This window comes from Phacochoerus africanus, chromosome 7 (assembly GCF_016906955.1).
Source record: "Phacochoerus africanus isolate WHEZ1 chromosome 7, ROS_Pafr_v1, whole genome shotgun sequence".
In the NCBI taxonomy this organism is placed as follows: domain Eukaryota; kingdom Metazoa; phylum Chordata; class Mammalia; order Artiodactyla; family Suidae; genus Phacochoerus; species Phacochoerus africanus.
This window is the reverse complement of record NC_062550.1, coordinates 18,609,604-18,628,599: the sequence shown is the minus strand read 5'-3', so window position 1 is coordinate 18,628,599 and position 18,996 is coordinate 18,609,604. Positions and strand designations below refer to the sequence as shown.

The following is an 18,996-nucleotide window of genomic DNA, read 5'->3' as shown; positions in this document are numbered from 1 at the left end:
TTTGAGTGCATAAAAACATGAATTTTGGTCAGGTGTAGACCTAGACATGGAATTGCTGGGTCCTTGGGATACCTACCTTCCACTTTACCAGATAACATCAAATGGTTATTTGTCCTGTCAATATCATAGTCTTAATTATTATAATTTTGTAGCTAAAAAAAAATCTCATGGTAAAAGCAAATTTACTGAGCTGTTTCTTTTAAAATAACTTTAAATTTCATTAATATAAAATTGTGTTCAATATAGAAAATTTTAAACGTATTGGAGTTCCCGTCTTGGTGCAGTGGAAATGAATCTAAGAACCATGAGGTTTAGGGTTCGATCCCTGGCCTCACTCAGTGGGTTAAGGATCTGGTGTTGCTGTGAGCTGTGGTGTAGGTTGCAGATGCAGCTCGGATCTGGCGTTGCTGCGGCTGTGGTGCAGGCCAGCAGCAACAGCTCCAATTCGACCCCTAGCCTGGGAACCTCCATATGCCATGGGTTTGGCCCTAAAAAGACACACCCCCCAAAAAAAGATGAATAAATATCCTAAGATGTAGCCACTATTAACATTTGGGGGTATATTTGCCCTTTTTTTTTTTAAGTGAGTGTATATTACACGTAAATTTACACGCAACGTTAAAAAATAAAAAGCGGGGAGTTCCCATCATGGCGCAGTGGTTAAGGAATCCGACTAGGAACCATGAGGTTGCAGGTTCGATCCCTGGCCTTGCTCAGTGGGATAAGGATCCGACATTGCTGTGAGCTGTGGTGTGGGTCACAGACGCAGCTCGGATCCCAAGGTTGCGGTGGCTACAGCTCTGATTGGACCCCTAGCCTGGGAACCTCCATATGCCGCGAGAGCGGCCCAAGAAATGGCAAAAGGACAAAAAAAAAAAAAAAAAAGCGGAGTTCCCGTCATGACATAGTGGTTAACAAATCTGACTAGGAACCATGAGGTTGCGGGTTCGAGCCCTGCCCTTGCTCGGCGGGTTAGGGATCCGGCGTTGCCGTGAGCTATGGTGTAGGTTGCAGACGTGGCTCGGATCCTGAGTTGCTGTGGCTCTGGCGTAGGCCGGTGGCTACAGCTCCGATTCGACCCCTAGCCTGGGAACCTCCATATGCCGAGGGAGCGGCCCAAAGAAATAGCAAAAAGACAAAAAAAAATAAAAAAATAAAAAGCATCATACACTATGCCAGTGGCTGTGCAGTGCTCTCGCTAAGAATGTGGGCTCTGAAGCAAGTCTGGGTTCAAATGAAGGAGCTAATTTCTTAGTCCTACCATTTTCAGTCCTGTGACCTCAGGCAAGTGATTTTATGTCTCAATCTTAAAATGAGCTATGAAATATAAAGCACCCAGAATGGGGTCCTTAGTAAGCACTCAATTATTATTAGAGTTTTATATCCTACTTTTCCAATTCTATGTTAGAAACAATGTTATTCTTCCATAACATTGTTTTGAAAGACTGCATAAGTATTTCATCATGTTTATAATTTTTTTTTTTTGGCTTTTTAGGGCCTCGCTTGCAGCATATGCAAGTTCCCAGGCTAGGGGTGAATTGGAGCTATAGCTGCTGGCCTAAGCCACAGCCACAGTCATGCCAGATCCGAGCTGCATCTGCGACCTACACCCACAGCTCATGGCAATGACGGATCCTTAACCCACTAAGCAAGGCCAAGGACTGAACCCTCATCCTCATGGAGCCTAGTCGGGTTCGTTAACCGCTGAGCCATGAAGGGAACTCCATAATGTCTTAATTTACTAAATAAATTGTCTATTTTTGGCCGTTAAGGTTATAATATTAAAACAAATATTTCTTTGGCTAAAACCAGGGTTAAAGTCAGAAGGCCATTTCTTACAGTAGCCCTCTTCTTGGTCCGTGGTACGGCAGCAAACTAAACTTCAGTCACAACCATTCTGTGGGCATGAGAGAACAATGTCGTGTGGTTCCTAAGCATCCTGGTAGTCTGGGGTCACCCAAGGTAAAACGTTAGAATACGCAGAATAAATGGACTAAATGTCTTTAGTTGACTCTATATATTATTTTTCTGACCAAGAAGAAAATTTAAACTTATGTTCACTAACAAATATATCTGGAGAAGTTTTGAAGGGACCATAACTTCACCTGTAGCCAAGCGTGAGAGTGGACTGGGCAATAGCTGGACTGACATCCTCTTACTGAAATGGAAGGACCGTAGCCAATCCAGGGGCATGAAGAGAAGCCCACTGCACACAGAGGTGGAAGAAGAAAGGTCCAAGTTTTCTACTACAGTGCAATGGTTCTTACGATTTTTAATGATGTTTCACTAAGATGAATGGCATATTCCTCCGAAGTTCAAGCATTGCATAAATTCTCAAAGGTAGGGGTGTGTGTGTGCAAACATCAGAATCTAACGGACTGGGGCCGAAGAGGGAATTAAGGTAAGTCAGTCCCCTAAGAGATTCCAATAAGGCCTTTCAAGTCCTTCCCCTGCTGGTGAGAAATACTGTTCTATACTATGATCAAAATATGTTTAGCTTCTGACTCAGCCATCAACATAAACAAATGACAGCAGACCCCCACAGAGTGTATAACTTAAAGAATATAATATCCTGGTGAACCATCCATTAGAAAGCAGTGGTTACATATACTCTTAAATAATTTTATATTTGATTTTTATATATTAACAATGGATCATTTAAATATGTACTAAAAATAACGTTTTTGTTTTTTTTTGTCTTTTTTGCTATTTCTTTGGGCTGCTCCCGCAGCATATGGAGGTTCCCAGGCTAGGGGTCTAATTGGAGCTGTAGCCGCCAGCCTACGCCAGAGCCACAGCAACGCAGGATCCGAGCAGCGTCTGCAACCTACACCACAGCTCACGGCAACATCGGATCATTAACCCACTGAGCAAGGGCAGGGATGGAACCTGAAACCTCATGGTTCCTAGTCGGATTCGTTAACCACTACGCCACGACGGGAACTCCCGTTTTTATTTTTTTGGCTTTTTAGGGCTGCACCCGTGGCATATGGAAATTCCCAGCCTAGGGGATGAACTGGAGCTATAGCTGCTGGCCTACACCACAGCCACACCACTACCAGATCTGAGCTGCATCTGCGACCTGCACCACAGCTCATGGCAACACCAGATCCTTAACCCACTAAGCGAGGCCAGGGATCAAACCCGCGTCCTCAGGTTTGTTACCACTGAGAGGAACTCCAACTCTGGTTTTTAACATGTTGATATAAAGTCATTTTCTTTCTGGTGGAAATCAAGGAAGAAAAGTAAAACTGGGTAATAAATTACAGAACACAATACTCTGTACATCTGTTGATCTATGTAATGACATAGATCCCTCCCGTTCCTATCAGAGCTGAATAAAGGTGACTTGATTGCAACAAAAGAAGAGACAGAACTGAATAACACTCCAGGAGGTCTCATTTGAAGTGACTGCACAATTTATTCCCATATATCAAAACAAGGAGAAAGCAATAACTCCTTCCTCAGAGTTGGCAACAGAAATTTTCTGATGAAAGAAAGAGCTGAAGAGTGCCTAAAATACTCACAATAGCCAGCTGATTAGACAGACAATCGAATTTTTAATACCTTGGCATTTAACAGCATGAAGAGTACGTGGTCAGGAGTTGCCTGGGCTCGCCACTGCAAAATCTCTGCCAGAAATTGGTGCTGAAGTCAGAAAGCAAAAAAAAAGAAGCAGGGTCAGCAACTCTGAAAGAGCTGGACAACACATCTCCCGTCTCTCACCTGAAGCACAGGTTCTGTCCTTGGTTTGCGTGTAAAAATTTAACACTTTTGGAACACTTACCTTCCTCACCAAATCATTCTCTTCAATTTGCCCAAGATCCCTTCCGGCAGCTTGTGCGATGCGTTTTCCTGCAACCAGATTCCCAACCATCACAGAAGCAGGGCCGACACCTGTAAGTAAAAGCAAAATGCAACTCTCTGGAGATGGTGATTCAAGCCATGTTACCCGCTTCCTCACCAGGCATTTCCAGCCTGCCCCAAGCTGGTTCAAACAGCCATTCAACACTGACTGAGCACTCTTCTAGGCAAACAAGACAGCTGGTATTCTAGTGGGGAAAGGCAACCAATAAAAACAAACACAGATAAATACTGTCAGGCAGCAGGAAGTGAAAGAAAAAAAAGAAAGTAGGCCCACAGGAGAGATAGGGATTGGAGGGTGGATGGACTAGGTGTAGGGAAATTTGCCCTCTGAGGAGGTGACAGCTGGTTTCATTGGTTCCTACTGATAATTTCATCTGCTCTAATCATGAATAAAACCCTAACAGTGGGCTTAACAGTAATCAATATCTGGTCTGAAAAGAAATCTGCCATCTATGAGGACTGAGAGTGAGTTCATCAGGAATATTTTAATTGAGTAATGAGATCATGAAATCCAGATTGTGGGACATTCGATGAGACAAGTGGCCTGGATTCTTCAAAAAGGTTCATGTCTTTTTTTTTTTTTTTTGCTTTTTAGGGCCACACCCAAGGCATATGGGGGTTCCCAGGTTAGGGGTCTAATTGGAGCTACAGCTGCTGGCCTACACCACAGCCACAGCAATGTGGGATCCAAACCACGTCTGTGGCCTACACCATAGCTCACAGTAATGCTGGATCCTTAACCGGCTGAGCAAGGCCAGGGATAGAACCTGCAACCTCACGGTTCCTAGCGGGATTTGTTTCTGCTGTGCCACAACAGGAACTCCCATTAAAAAAAAAAAAAAAAAGGTTCATGTCTTGAAGACAAAGCAGAGTTGGCAACTTTCATTCATTCATTCATTCATTTATTTATTCATTTATTTATTTATTTATTTATTGATTGATTGATTGATTGATTGGTTTTCAGGGCCGTATCTGCGGCATATGGAAGTTCCCAGGACAGGGGTCGAATCACAGCTACAGCTGCCGACCTATGTCACAGTCACAGCAATTTGGGATTTGAGCCACGTCTGTGACCTACACCACAGCTCATGGCAATGCCAGATCCCAACCCACTGAGCAAGGCCAGGGATTGACCCCCTTCTCATGGATACTAATTAGATCCGTTTCCACTGAGCCACAATGGGAACTCCCGAGAGTTGGGAACTTTTAAGTTAAAGGATCTGACAGCCGAAAGCAATGTGTGACCTTGATTGGATACTGGATTTTTAAAAAACAACTATAATAAAAAGTGGAGGAAGCAAAAAAAAAAAGTGGAGAAATATGATTATAGACTATTCATTATTATATGATAGCATTATATTAAGGCTGAGCTTCCTAGGATAATGGCATTGTGGTTGATTAGGAAAATCTTGGGAGAATGTTTTTGGTCTTTAGAGATACACTGTTGAAATATTCAGGGGTGAAGTGTCATGATATCTGCAATTTACTTTCAGAGTTCAGTTTTAAAGTTTTAAAAAGAAGTAACAATTGGTGAATCTAAACACTGTATGCCTTTAAAACTTTTTTTTTCCTTTTTTTTTGATGGCCACTCCTTTGGCACATGGGAAGTTCCTGGGCTAGGGGTCGAATCAGAGCTATAGTTGCCCGCCTATGCCACAGTCACAGCAATGCCAGATTCTTAACCCACTGAGCCACTACAGGAACTCCCGCGTGCCTTTCTTTTTTAAAATATTTATTTATTTATTTATTTTTGTGTTTTTGTTCCCGTATGCCTTTTTTTTTTTTTCTTCTTTTTAGGGCCACAGCCACAGCAAGAGCCACATCAGATCCGAGCCTTGTCTGTGACCTACACCACAGCTCATGGCAACGCCAGATCCTTAACCCACTGAGCAAGGACAGGGATCGAACCCGAAACCTCATGGTTCCTAGTTTGATTTGTTTCCGCTGCGCCATGACAGGAACTCCCTGTATGACTTTCCTGATGGTCATTTAATGATTAATACTTCATCATATCAAACTAGATAGCTAAAACATAACAAAACTGTTTGCCAGCAGAGTTTTTAGTAAAGCTGACGGCTGGATTAATACTAATGACACTTACTGCCAAAATCTATTGATCATGAATGTACTAAAATAGCTGGGACGAAACCATTTAAATCATAGAATCACTTTTAAGTATTTGGGGAAGTTGAGTAAAGAGTATAAGGAAATTCTTTCACTATTTGGCAACTTTTTGTAAGTAAAATTATTTCAAAATAAAAAGTTAAAAAAACTTTTTACCGGTGGCTACAGCTCCGATTCAACCCCTAGTCTGGGAACCTCCATATGCCGCGGGAGCGGCCCAAGAAATAGCAACAACAACAACAACAACAACAACTTTTTAAATTGAAACAAACAAACCCATATCCTATAGGGTAGAGTACTCTTAACACTCTGCTGAACATTCTTCATCTCCAAAGGATCTGCCCACAGAAACTTTAAGTTTAATATGCAAAACTCTCCCAAGAGACCGCATAATTAAGTTACAGACATATGTTGGAGACAGCCTTTTTTAAATAGGCAGAGACTCAGAGTGTACATAACTGTGTCAGTGGCCCAATCCTGGACCTCACTCACTCTTAGGTTAATAAAGGCATGACATTTTCAAACGTGAATTTTTCAGAGTAATTTAAAATGACAAAAATAATTTAGCAGTAAATTCTTGAGGTCCTTCTGTGTGTATTTCTTGAGTCTATGAGTCAAAGAGAGTAAAAAATTAGAGAGCAAAAACATCTAGGAGGTAAATTGCTGATAATTTGCTCTATCCGTAGATAGGCCTTCTTATTTTTCCCTACAAAATTCTGTAAATTTCCAGTGGCAAAGACTGCTAGTTATCAACCCCAATATCAAGTCTCTTCTTCCTTAAAAATACAACCCTTTATTTTTAGCTGGGCAAATGCCTGAAATAAAGACTATAAATATTTTTTAAATTGAAGTATGGAATAAAGACTATAAATGTATTTTTAAATTGAAGTACAGTTGACTTACAATGTTGTGTCAATTTCGGCTATACAGCAAAGTGATTCAGTTACATACATTCTTTTTTACATTCTTTTCTATTCTGATTTATCTCAGGATATTGAATATGGTCTCTGTGTTATACAGCAGGATCTTGTTGTTTACCCCTTCCATATGTAATAGTCCGAATCTATTAACCCCAAACTCCCAGTCCATCCCCCAACCTTGGCAATCACAGGTCTGTTCTCCATAAGACTATCTCCTTTAATGTGGGAGAATAATATCTAAGATGAAGTTATACGTGCAATTTCTAGATAATATGTTTAAAGGGGAAGGCTATTCCCTTCTTGGTCTTTTGCTGCTACCTGTAATGCAGAATTGATGGCTGGATGTCAGGCAGCCTAAATGAACCCTGAGGCAGTATGCTAAGGCTGGATGTAGCAGATTGCTTTTCTTTCTTTCTTTTTGTCTTTTTAGGGCTGCACCCATGGCCTATGGAGGTTCCCAGGCTAGGGGTTGAATCAGAGCTGCAGCCACTGGCTTACACCACAGCCACAGCCATGCTGGATCTGAGCTGTGTCTGCTGCAACCTACACCACAGCTCAAGGCAATACCGGATCCTTGACCCACTAAGCGAGGCCAGGGATCAAACCTGCGTCCTCATGGATGCTGGTCAGATTGTTTCCGCTGAGCCAGAACAGGAACTCCCATTTTATTTTCTTACAAGACTTTCTTGCTGTGATTATGAGAACAGTATATACCTTTCTGCTCCACTGACTTTGGGCATGGTCTGACATGTTTGGACAATGAAATGTTAGGAAACATGGAGCAAACAGAAGCTTTAAATATGCTCGTATAGTTTGGCTTGCCTTCTCGCTATTGCCATCTGCCTTAAGGAAAATGTGGCCCAGGAGCTGCTGGTCCCATGAAGAGAGCACACATGGAACAGTTCTGAACCCAACTTACAGCCTGGATCCAAGCCAAGGCCAGCTGATCCCAGCCATGTTCAGTAGATCCACATTCTATGGGTGAAAAATAAATGCTTCTTATTTTAATCCATTGAGCTTTAGGGTTATTTATTTGTTATGCAGCTCATCATCTATAACAACAGTTAACTGATAACGGTGCCAGCGCAAAAAATGAGAAGCTGGAACCACAGTGATTGAGGATCCTAGCCCGGGAATACCTAGCTCTGGATTTCTTCTACCTAAGAAAGAAATGAACTTGTCTCTTGTTCAAGCAGCTATTAGGTTTTTCTGAAACTTGCAGCCCAAACCACTCCTATCATATTTCCATTCCTTACACAATAGCTTAACAGGCATCTCAGTGAGATTTTTGTCACTGGGCTTTCTATCTTTCTTTTCCTCTTTTTTTCCTTTCTCACTTCACTCCTACACATCTCCATGCTCCTGTATTCTTCTTAAATCCCAACCCCTCATGCTATCCCCAACTCCATCTACACCATCATATTCAAACTGCTTTGGTTTGACCCACATGCATCGCACTAAGTCATCTTAGCAGGCAATCACAACAGACAGCAAAAATATAGAATTCAAACCTAATGCTTTTCATCAGACAGGTGGATGCTATCCCTATGGGGACTTAGGAATAAATCTTTTATATAGGTTTTATCATTTAAGAAAGTTAGTTGAAATCTGGCTATCAAAGACAATGTTTTAAGCATCTACTATGTCTCTGAGTAGCATTTTTTAAGTATCTATTGACATGAAAGTTCTGCTTAAGGAATCCTAGATTAAATGCTCTTTAAAATAGGCTATTATGGACTTCCTGATGTGGCTCAGTGGTTAACGAATCCGACCAGTAACCATGAGGTTTCAGGTTTGATCCCCAGCCTCACTCAGTGGGTTAGGGATCCAGCGTTGCCACAGCTGTGGTGTAGGTGGCAGACGCAGCTTGGATCTGGCATTGCTGTGGCTGTGGCGTAGGCTGGAGGCTACAGCTCCAATTTGAGCCCTAGCCTGGGAACCTCCATATGCCAAGGGTACAGCCCTAAAAAGCCAAAAGCCAAAAGCCAAAAGCCAAAAAAAAAGGCTATTACTCATGACAAATGAATATAGGACTTTGGTATAACAGAATTTGAGATGGAGGATTTGTATGTTTTATATCTGTCAAATACAGAGGCAGATTATATGAAGATACTTTAAAAATACATATATACATATATATTTTTTTGCTTTTTAGGGTTGCACCTGCAGCATATGGAGGTTCCCAGGCTAGGTGTTGAATCGGAGCTGCAGCTGCTGGCCTACACACAGCCATAGCAACAAGAGACTGGAGCCACGTCTGTGACCTACACTAGAGCTCGCGGCAACACCAGATCCTTAACCCACTGAGAGGGGCAAGAGATCGAATCTGCATCCTCATGGATACCAGTTGGGTTCGTTACCACTGAGCCACAAAGGGAACTCCTAAAATATATTTCTTGATTGTAATATACAGACTTCTTCATTCTAACCACTCCTTTAGAATATTAGCCTCCATAAACTTTCATTTCCCCTAGCAGAAACTGATCAATATCATATATACTTTAGTTCTATACATTGTTACTGAAGTAATCTCTACTACAGAGGAGAGTATACTAACATTTTAATATCCCAATGAATATATCTTTGAGAGTCAGAGCTTACCTTTCATTTTATTATTATCCCATATTTACTTTCAGCAGAAGAGGTCTTACAGAAATATAATTAAATGTCACACTTCCCTTTGCCTTTCTAATCTTCCCATTTTCTCTCTTTTACAGCTGCGCCTGCGGCATATGGAAGTTCCCAGGCTAGGGGTTGAATCAGAGCTGCAACTGCCAGCCTACGCCACAGCCACAGCAACACCAGATCTGAGCCGCACAGCTCATGGCAATGCTGGGTCCTTAACCCACTGAGCGAACTGACCTGATCCTCACGGATACTAGTTGGGTTCATTACCACTGAGCCACAATGGGAACTTCTGTCTTGCCACTTTTATCTCCTCTTCCCAACACATTTGGAGGTTGCTATGCAGATGCACACAGAGTGCCTGTGAGTATGTGTGTGTTGGGGGGAGATGGGTAATGGCAGGAACCATAAAGACCAGATTTTGGCTCTCATGTGTTTCTAGGCGTACAAGAAACTGGGAGGCTCTCATTACCTTTTCAATTAAAATGAAAAAGCATCGATAAAACCTAATGATTACATGCTGGGTTAAACAGATATTTTAATAGGACTGACCATCACCTGCTTATTCCTACCTTTGATTTCCTATCAGTTAGCTCTATAACCTAGGTCTGTTCAGAAATTAGGGCAGGAGTTCCCGTCGTGTCGCAGTGGTTAATGAATCCGACTAGGAAACATGAGGTTGTGGGTTCGGTCCCTGGCCTCGCTCAGTGGGTTAAGGATCCGGTGTTGCCGTGAGCTGTGGTGTAGGTTGCAGACGCGGCTCGGATCCCGCGTTGCTGTGGCTCTGGCGTAGGCCGGAGGCTACAGCTCCGATTCGACCCCTAGCCTGGGAACCTCCATATGCCGCAGGAGCAGCCCAAAGAAATAGCAAAAAAAAGACAAAAAAAAAAGAAAAAGAAATTAGGGCAAAAAGGTGAAATTGACTCCTTTTTTTTTCTTGTTTCTATATGGCAACTCATATACTTTTATTTGCATGCTGAATTCAGAGGAATTTTGCATATGCAAAACATACTATTTATCTCACCTGTGCCACTATACCAGCTATATGACACTGGGCACAATTCTGAAATTTTCTGCAATTTATTTTCCACAGCTGAGAACAATGCTTTAGGATCACATTTGTAAAACATAAACATTAGTAGCGTTTGGTTTTTAGTAAGCCCGCCATAAATACTAGCTATTTTTATTAGCAGAAGCCTCCCTTAAAGCATTTACTTTATTCTACTTCCACCCGTGAGGTCCGGATTATCCTGACCCCACACCTTCCAGAAAATGGAGGCACTTTACTGAAAACCACTCAGAAGAGAGAGCCATCTATAAACCCTGAGAACCTATCTTGCGAAATCTAATTCTCCTTGCTTTTGGCCAGTTGATACCATTCTTGTGTTACTTACTCATCTTTGTAAAGCCTAACTCTACAGAAAGAATCATGCTGAAAGAATTCAGCTTCTTGTCTTCAAGGCCAGAATGTTACCTGGTTGCTTTTGCCGGGGTTTTGGCAAATTGGTCACGCATGTATGTGGGCACATGAGGATATTGCAAGGATGGAGCGATCCCTCCAGAAAGAGCTGTTTTGTCTGAGATATATGGATCCCTCCCAGTGGAGTTTTGGGCAATGTATTGGCAGGTACCAGAGCAAGACAATAAACCCCCACTTGATGAATGCTATCGATTGCCTAGAAAAAGACAAAAGAAAAAGATTCAGTGAGATTAACTTTACAACATTTGGCATCCACCTAACAAAATCCATTATTCTATTCTAAGGTTTTTCTGTTTCTATCCATTCTAGGTCTAGAATCTGGAAGATTATTAAGATCCCACACATGTAAAGGCACCTAATCTTTCCAGTGATGGCTGATGGGTAAGGTACAATGTAAATGGACAGAGCTGGATACTGATTTGTAAGTCTCAATAACTGCTCTCTTGAATGACAATGTTCAAAATCCAGAACACTGTTTTTGTTCTTTAATAGATTACTAACATAGCTCAGTTACATAATCAAATATTTTTATTAAGAGCAACAGAAGTGTCAACAAGCCCTTGCTTAAGTGGTTTACCAGGTTATCAGGCATCCCCTCCACAAAACACCCGGGTGAGGCCCTTCGCACACTGAGCCCTGGAGGCCACCAGCTCCCGCGGTGCAGCCCTGCTCCCAGCCATGCACCTGTGTGCTCCCTGAGTGTCAGCTATGCTTGTGTCTACACCTTTTACACCAGCTGTTTGTGTTATGTGCTTGGACAATTTAATTAACTTTTATATCAGCTGATAAAATGTGAATGCAAAACAAGAGAAAGAATTATGCTTTGGGAAGACGCGTTAAAGGTGAGCTCCTAAAAAACGACTGTTGATAGGTATGGGCAAGTTAATTCTAAAAGGGAAGGATTATGTATTCCAGTTTCTTTCCAAATACTCATGTTCTAGACTAACTTAAAGGAAATGAAATCGAAAACCAAAGACAGTGTGTCTGGATGTAGTTTACGATATAAGTTGACCTGGGACCCAAACCAGTGTATCCACCCTCCCACTGCTCCACATCAAATGAAGGCACACTTAGACAGCTTGTGTTCCAATTTAATACTTGAAGAATTTCTTGTTTTCATGGTTTTCTGCTTCAACCACCTTTTAAAACTAGCTAACTATCAATACCAGTTCCAAACACCAGTTGAGAAGGTTCTTTTTTTGTATTACCCGCAAGTCTTACTGAAAAAGGAAATACAGCCTGAGAAGAAGAATGGACTGAGAGTCACAAAAGACAGACAAAGCCTTCTATTAAAACGACGTAAAAGGAATAAACCTGAACAGCATGTTCCTCAGACTATCCTACTAACCAACAGAGACGACTGGGAAATGGGAAGTCTGGAAGAGTTCCTAAGTCCCTGGTCTCTTAAAATATATAGGAATTTAGCAAACGTATTACATGTAGCCTGGATTCCTCAACAAAAACACACCATCTGGTAAGTCATCTAGTAACCACCTTCCTTAGAAGGTGCTGAGTTAAGTGTTTATATATACGCAGACCTGGAATGAAACAGTCCCTTGGCTCTAACCTACTAGAACATATGGTGTTCTTACTGTTCCACTCCAGATCCAAGTGTCCCAAGCTGCGAAGAAACTACAGAGAAAATAATGTCCTCTTATTTCATGCCCAAATTAGACCCCAAATGACTTTAACAGGAATGTGGATTAATGAGTTAGCACTGCATTTAATTCCTATAGTTGCTTTCCAGGGGAAAAAAAAATAACAAGTATCTTGGGGAACTCACTTCCTGTAACAGGAAAAAAAATGCATAACTCACCACAAGGTTCTACTACTACTATTCCCCGAAGTTCTTTCTGAATGAAGAAATAAGCATACGAACAGTATGAAAATACTGTTTGAAAATATGAACAGTATAAAAAACATTCTCTTTGCAGGTCTGACTTTTAGCCATCTTTCAGAGATCACCCAGTCCTACTTTCTTCATAGTTTTTTCTATCTAGTCTATCTTCAGCAGATTCTCTCTCTTTTCTCTGATTTTCCACTACAAACAACCTATGCTACACCAGCTGATAACTGAGAACCACAGACCCTGGAGACAGGAAGAAACCTTAAAAGTCGTCTGGTGTTATCACTTATCTCATGCTTGCAGCATTTCTTCAACACTACTAACTGGCAGTAACTACATCCAAATGCCCCACGCAGATGCGTTAAAGATACTGGAAACGATCTCAATACCTATAAGCTGCTACGGCAAGGACAGCCCATACTTTCTTTGGACCATCCATTTATCCAATAACTATTTACTGAGCCTACTCTGAGGATGTTCTAACATAGCTATTGGGTTCTGGGGACTGACAGGGAACAAGAGAGATAAAGTCTTGGCCTTCATGGGGCTTCTGTTACAGTGGATGTAGAAAATAATAAATATGAACACATACATTGATAAATACTGAGTAGAAAAGTAAGGACGAGTGAGGGGACACAGTGAAAAGGGATGTTATTTAGATAGAGCAGGACTCTCTAAACTCCCTGATGGAGATCATGCTTAGATTAATATTCTTTCTTAGGTCAATAATAATCACGATTGTCTTTTATGGAATGCAGGTACTAAATATTTCAATTCACTATCTAATTACCCTCAATTAATCTTTATAACGGCTATGTAATACAGATAATTTTATCCCCACTTTGCAGATTAGGAAAATAAACTCCGTGAGGCTAAGTCACCTGCTTCAAGGCACTTATGGGGTACAGAGTGGAGCTGGGATTCAAAGTATGATTCTAAATGAATGCTAGGCTCTTTTCATCATTCCAGCCATATCCCCCTACACTGAGAAACACAGAAACATATCCTCTAAAAACATACCCTTTATACTGAGCTCAAACCTGTCTTCTTCCCTAGTGGTTTATTTCACCTAGATCTCTAACTCCAGAGTAAAGCTCTTCCAGAGTAAGAACAGTACCTTATGTTTTCTTGGATCCCTCACACTCCAGGCATCACCTGGAGCCTCTAGTAATAAGACTGTAGCTGTTGGCACGGGGACTGGTTACAGTCAAAGATGTGTTTTACATCTGGACACTTAAAACGTTCACAGGTAGTAAATGCTCAGGCACAAAAAAGTGAAAGAACTTGCCAAAGCTAGTCAAATTCAATTGTTTTTGGTGGCCTGAGCGGAAATATATACTTTGTGGTCCACAAGGAGGCATGGTATAAATCATCTGATTTTGCTAGCATTACCCAGAATATTTCAGCAACAACGGGGAAGAAAAAAAATAAGGTGGCACAACTGGTTTTTTTCGAAGAAAATGCTGAAGCAGTGGCTGCTGCCACCTGTAACAACAAAGCCAGCCATCCAGACAGAGACCCCAGGTGCACTCACCTGGAGCACACGGCTCATCCACTGGAAACTATCTTCCTCAGAAGCGTCAGGTCTTTGTTCCGCAACTACCACGATGCGCTCATCATAAAATACAGACACAGAAAACACAGCAATTCTAAGAGAGACAGATCAAACACATCAGGACTCCCTTCACAACCAGTCCTATTTGCTTTGCTCAATTGGAACTACAGAGAGGAGACATCCCCACCGCACTGCCCAGGAATGAGGAGTTTAGAAAAGAAAACGTCACAATCATTGCCATAGAAACGAGGACTCAAAAGACATGTATTAAATAAGCACCACTATCGGGAATGATGGGACGTCGTGATGAATAAGACGGTCCCTGTCTTCGTGGAGCTCATGTGTCAGGGACAGAACAAACAAATAAATATGAAATAACGTCATATCGTGATACACACTAGGAACCCGAGGCGGGGGGGGGGAGGGGGCGGTGTGCGGGGGGGCGTGCTATGAAGGCGGGGGCGCTGGGCGGCACCTCCCAGAGGAGCGGACATCGGAGCAGAGACCTGAATGAGGTGAGGACGCGGGCCGCGCGGAGATCTGGAGGAAGAGGTTTCCGGGCAGAAGGAACGGAAAGCGAAAAGGTTCTGAGGTAGGAACGAGCTTGGCAGGTTTGAGGAACAGCAAGAAGGCCAGTGTGCCTGGAGCAGAGTGGTGAAGCAGAGAGTGATGGGGAGAGGTCAGACCCAGGCCCGGGTGCTCACGGGGGACCTGGGAGGCCAGGGGGAGGAGGCTGTTCTGAGTGAGGTCTCCGCTCAAACGTCCCCTTGCTAGTGAGGCATTCCCAGGCCGCAGGGATAAAGCGGCAGGCACCCTTCCCCCCCGAGTGTCATTCCTGCACAGCGCTCTGCAGCATCTCCAGAGGCATCTCGTTCCCTATGGTGGCACGCAGTCGGCACCCAATAAATATCTGCTGAATGAACGCATGAAATCATGGGAAGTCCCTGGGAGTTCCCATCATGGCTCAGCGGTAATGAGCCCAACTAGCATCCGTGAGGACGTGGGTTCGATCCCTGGCTTCGCTCAGTGGGTTAAGGATCTGGCATTGCCATGGGCTGTGGTGTAGGTTGCAGATGTGGCTGGGATCTGGCGTTGCTGTGGCTGTGGTGTAGGCCAGCAGCTACAACTCTGATTTGACCCCTAGCCTGGGAACATCCATATGCTGCAGGTGCGGCCCTAAAAAGAAAATAAATAAATAAATGGGAGGTTCCTGGAGGGTGGAGTACATGGCCAGCAAGCCTGACCACCTCCTCTCCTTCTTTCCTTTTATCCACACATATTTAATGAACACCTACCACGTGCCAGGAGCTGTGCTGAGTGCTGGGGATATGACTGTGACCAAAGACAGAAGGTCTAGTGCCCCATGGACTTTACCTCTCAGAGGAAGCCACACCATTACAAAAACTACACATTTTGGGAACTGGTTCTCCATTGGTTTAATTTTTCTTACTTATTCAAAAACTAAGGGACAACAAGACTGCTTTCAAGACATCTATCCATGGTCGTAAACTACTGAATAGCATATCCATTATTCAAATATCTACCAAATATCTTTTCTTGAATTAATAAGAAAAAAGGATATCTAATTGACTTCATTCATGGAATTCAAAATTAGTGCTTATGTACTTATGTCAATCTCTGCATTAAAATGGTATAATAATTTAGTTAGAGTCAGGTGAGAGACATGATTCTTAGACATGATTCTTACAACCCCTATACAGTGGCACCTAGCTCAATCAGACCAAATGGGACGATTTCTGTACTGAAGGAATGACAGAAGTTCAATGCTTTAGAATTCTCCTCAGTCCTTGGAGTTCAACACATGGTAATAATTAAAAACTGAAATACAGGATATGGTTATCATATTCTTCTCAATTACAGCCAAAGAACCAGACACTTTAAAATAAGTATTCAAAGCCTGGTTTCTGCTATGCTTAACCAAAAACAAACTCATCGCTTGGAAAGAGAATCTACAGAATACAACTCAAATCACCCTATAAAGATATCTTTAAAAAAATAAAAAAATAAAGGTAACTTTAGATTCCACTGGAAGTGCTAACATTTGAACTTTGTACCACTCACCTTCCTCTATAAACAGTCTTTATTGATTCAACAGCCAATCCAGTAGCAACAATGTCATCAGCATTATGTCTTCGGCCACTAACCATCAGTAACCCGTCCATTTTTCCAACCACAAAGACCAAGCTGCCCTGAGAGGTAACAATGATTTACACACTTAAATAGTAAAACAGAAATTTCATTTCCACCTTGAAATAATTCTCATAGAAATATAAGAAAACAATACCGTATTTTATGGATTCTAAGAAAGTGTTTCACATCTTGACATCTCAGAAACAGTCATCTTACAATTAATAGGATCCTTTTCTTTCTTTCTTTCTTTTTGGTTTTCTTAGGGCCACACTCTTGGCATATGGAAGTTCCCAGGCTAGGGGTTGAATCGGAGCTGCAGCTGCTGGCCTAAACCAAAGCCACAGCAAGGCCAGGTCCGAACTGCATCCGAGACCCACACCACAGCTCACGGCCAATGCCGGATCCCTAAGCCACTGAGCGAGGCTAGGGATCAAACCCGTGTCCTCATGGATCCTAGTCAGATTAGTTTCCTCCACGCCACAACAGGAACTCCCAGGGACAGATTTTAGAAGAAAATAAAACTAGGATACCACATGTGCACAGTTCATTTTCCTAGTCATGGTTATGTCCTAGTTCATCTCCTGTACTTAATCACGGGATGGATGCAGAGGAGAAAATTAAGTCATTTAACACTGGAATGAGGAAGAGATTAAGACAGTTTTAATGTGACAGTGAATGTCTCAGATTTATAAGGGTAATGCTCCATCTGGTAAGATTAGAAATAAGCTAATAAAGGTCTAAGGAATATGGTTGGAGCCTCACTTTTTCACTAAAATAACTGAGATGCAGGGAAATCTACTGTTAATGCCTTAAAAACATCACTGTGCAAATAATCCAATTATTTATTATTTCATATAATCAGTATCAATAATTCTCACACACTCATTTGCAATAAGCAACTTTTCCCATTCATTATAGAATTCCTAAATTTTAGGACTGACTACTTAGTTATACTCAATTATCTAATCATCTTCATTTGAATATGACTCACTGATTTACTGAGCACAAGACAGTGCCATATACTGACTGGGTTATGTAAGTAAGACATAATCTCTAGTCTCAAGAAGCTACTGGCCTATCCTTCTGTCATCCCAGAAGAATCAGCCATTTTCAACACAGTCTGAAAAGTGCTACGGTGGAAGTAAATGAAGAGAAGGAGACAGTCACTGCTAGTTCCTCAATTTCTCCTTTTTTTTTCACAGTAACAAAAGGAATTTCTAGCTGGGCATGGCTGACCAAAATAAAGACTGCATTTCGGCCTCCCATGCAAGTAGGTGTGGCCATGTGCCTAGTTCACAGCGATGCAATGTAAGCAGAAGAGCTGCTCAGCAGCTTCAGACAATCTCTCCTAAGAGAGAGGAGGACTGCACCTCCTCCTCTGCCCTGTTTCCTGGCATGCAGAAGCCATGGCTGGAGCCCCATCTTAGACCTCAGTGGTACAGGGGAAGCTGAAAGCAGCTGGGTATTTAAGAATTTCTTGGCGCTGAGTGAAGAAGTCAAGACAGCAAGTGTAGACATCTCTTTCTAGGAGAGCAATTCTCTTAGAAGTATGCCCTCACCCCCACCATCACCCATAAATGGTGGGGAAGACATGAAATAAAATTGAGTCTTTTCTTATTTAATCTGAGCTACCAGGAGGAGAAAAAAGAGAGGGTGAGGAGGAAGTGAGAGATGGAAGAGAAGTATGTGGGCTCAACTACGATAAGGAATGTCTACCACTTACAAAATAAAATTCAAACTTTCCATTATGTCATGCAAAGCCCTTCATTCATGCGCTGGCTCTCTGCCCTCCTCACTGGCTTGTGGAAGTAACTATGAGCTCTTTGAGAACAGATTTTGTACTCAGTGCCTCCAAATACCATTCGCTGAAAAACAAATTGTTCTCATTCAAAGAATTTACCGTCACATCTGGTACAGTACTGATAATCTGTATGAAAATGCTTTGTACACTGTTTATTACGGTTTTCCTTTGCTATTAAAGGTAACTTTTTCAGCACTCTTAGAATTTACTGTAACATATTAATCAAATCAAAAAAGATAGCAAGAGGAGTTCCCATTGTGGGTGAGCAGTAAGGAACTCTACTAGTATCCATGAGGATGCACGTTTGATCCCTGGCCTTGCCCAGTGGATTGAGGATCCGGTGTTGCCTTGAGCTGTGGTGTGGGTCACAGACACGGCTTGGATCTCATGTTGCTGTGGCTGTGGTGTAGGGTAGAAGCTGAAGCTCCGATTCGACTCCTAGCCTGGGAGCTTTCATGTACCACTGGTGTGGCCCTAAAAAACCAAAAACCAAAAACAAACAAAGAAACAAAAGGTAGCAAGAAAAAGTGAAGAGTTTTGAAAATAAAAAATGTCATCTTAAAAGTGAAAGGAAAAAAAAAACCCAAAGGAAACAAATGAAAAATAATGTCTTAGTTTGAAGGAATA

At 42.1% G+C, this 18,996-nt stretch overlaps 1 protein-coding gene across 6 annotated transcripts in view; it reads right to left on the bottom strand.

Moving 5' to 3' along the window:
- DIP2B (disco interacting protein 2 homolog B) overlaps positions 1-18,996 on the bottom strand; it is a 234,618-nt gene that overhangs the window by 25,992 nt on the left and 189,630 nt on the right. For all 6 annotated transcript variants that reach the window (XR_007135806.1, XM_047786602.1, XM_047786601.1 and 3 more), the window contains 5 exons: positions 16,500-16,627; positions 14,397-14,511; positions 11,011-11,212; positions 3,788-3,897; positions 3,568-3,648 (listed from right to left, as the gene is read on the bottom strand). Coding sequence is in view for 5 of the 6 variants with exons in the window: in XM_047786602.1 (XP_047642558.1) it covers positions 3,568-3,648; positions 3,788-3,897; positions 11,011-11,212; positions 14,397-14,511; positions 16,500-16,627 (636 nt within the window). In the remaining variant the exon portion in view is untranslated. The remainder of the gene's footprint in view (positions 1-3,567; positions 3,649-3,787; positions 3,898-11,010; positions 11,213-14,396; positions 14,512-16,499; positions 16,628-18,996) is intronic.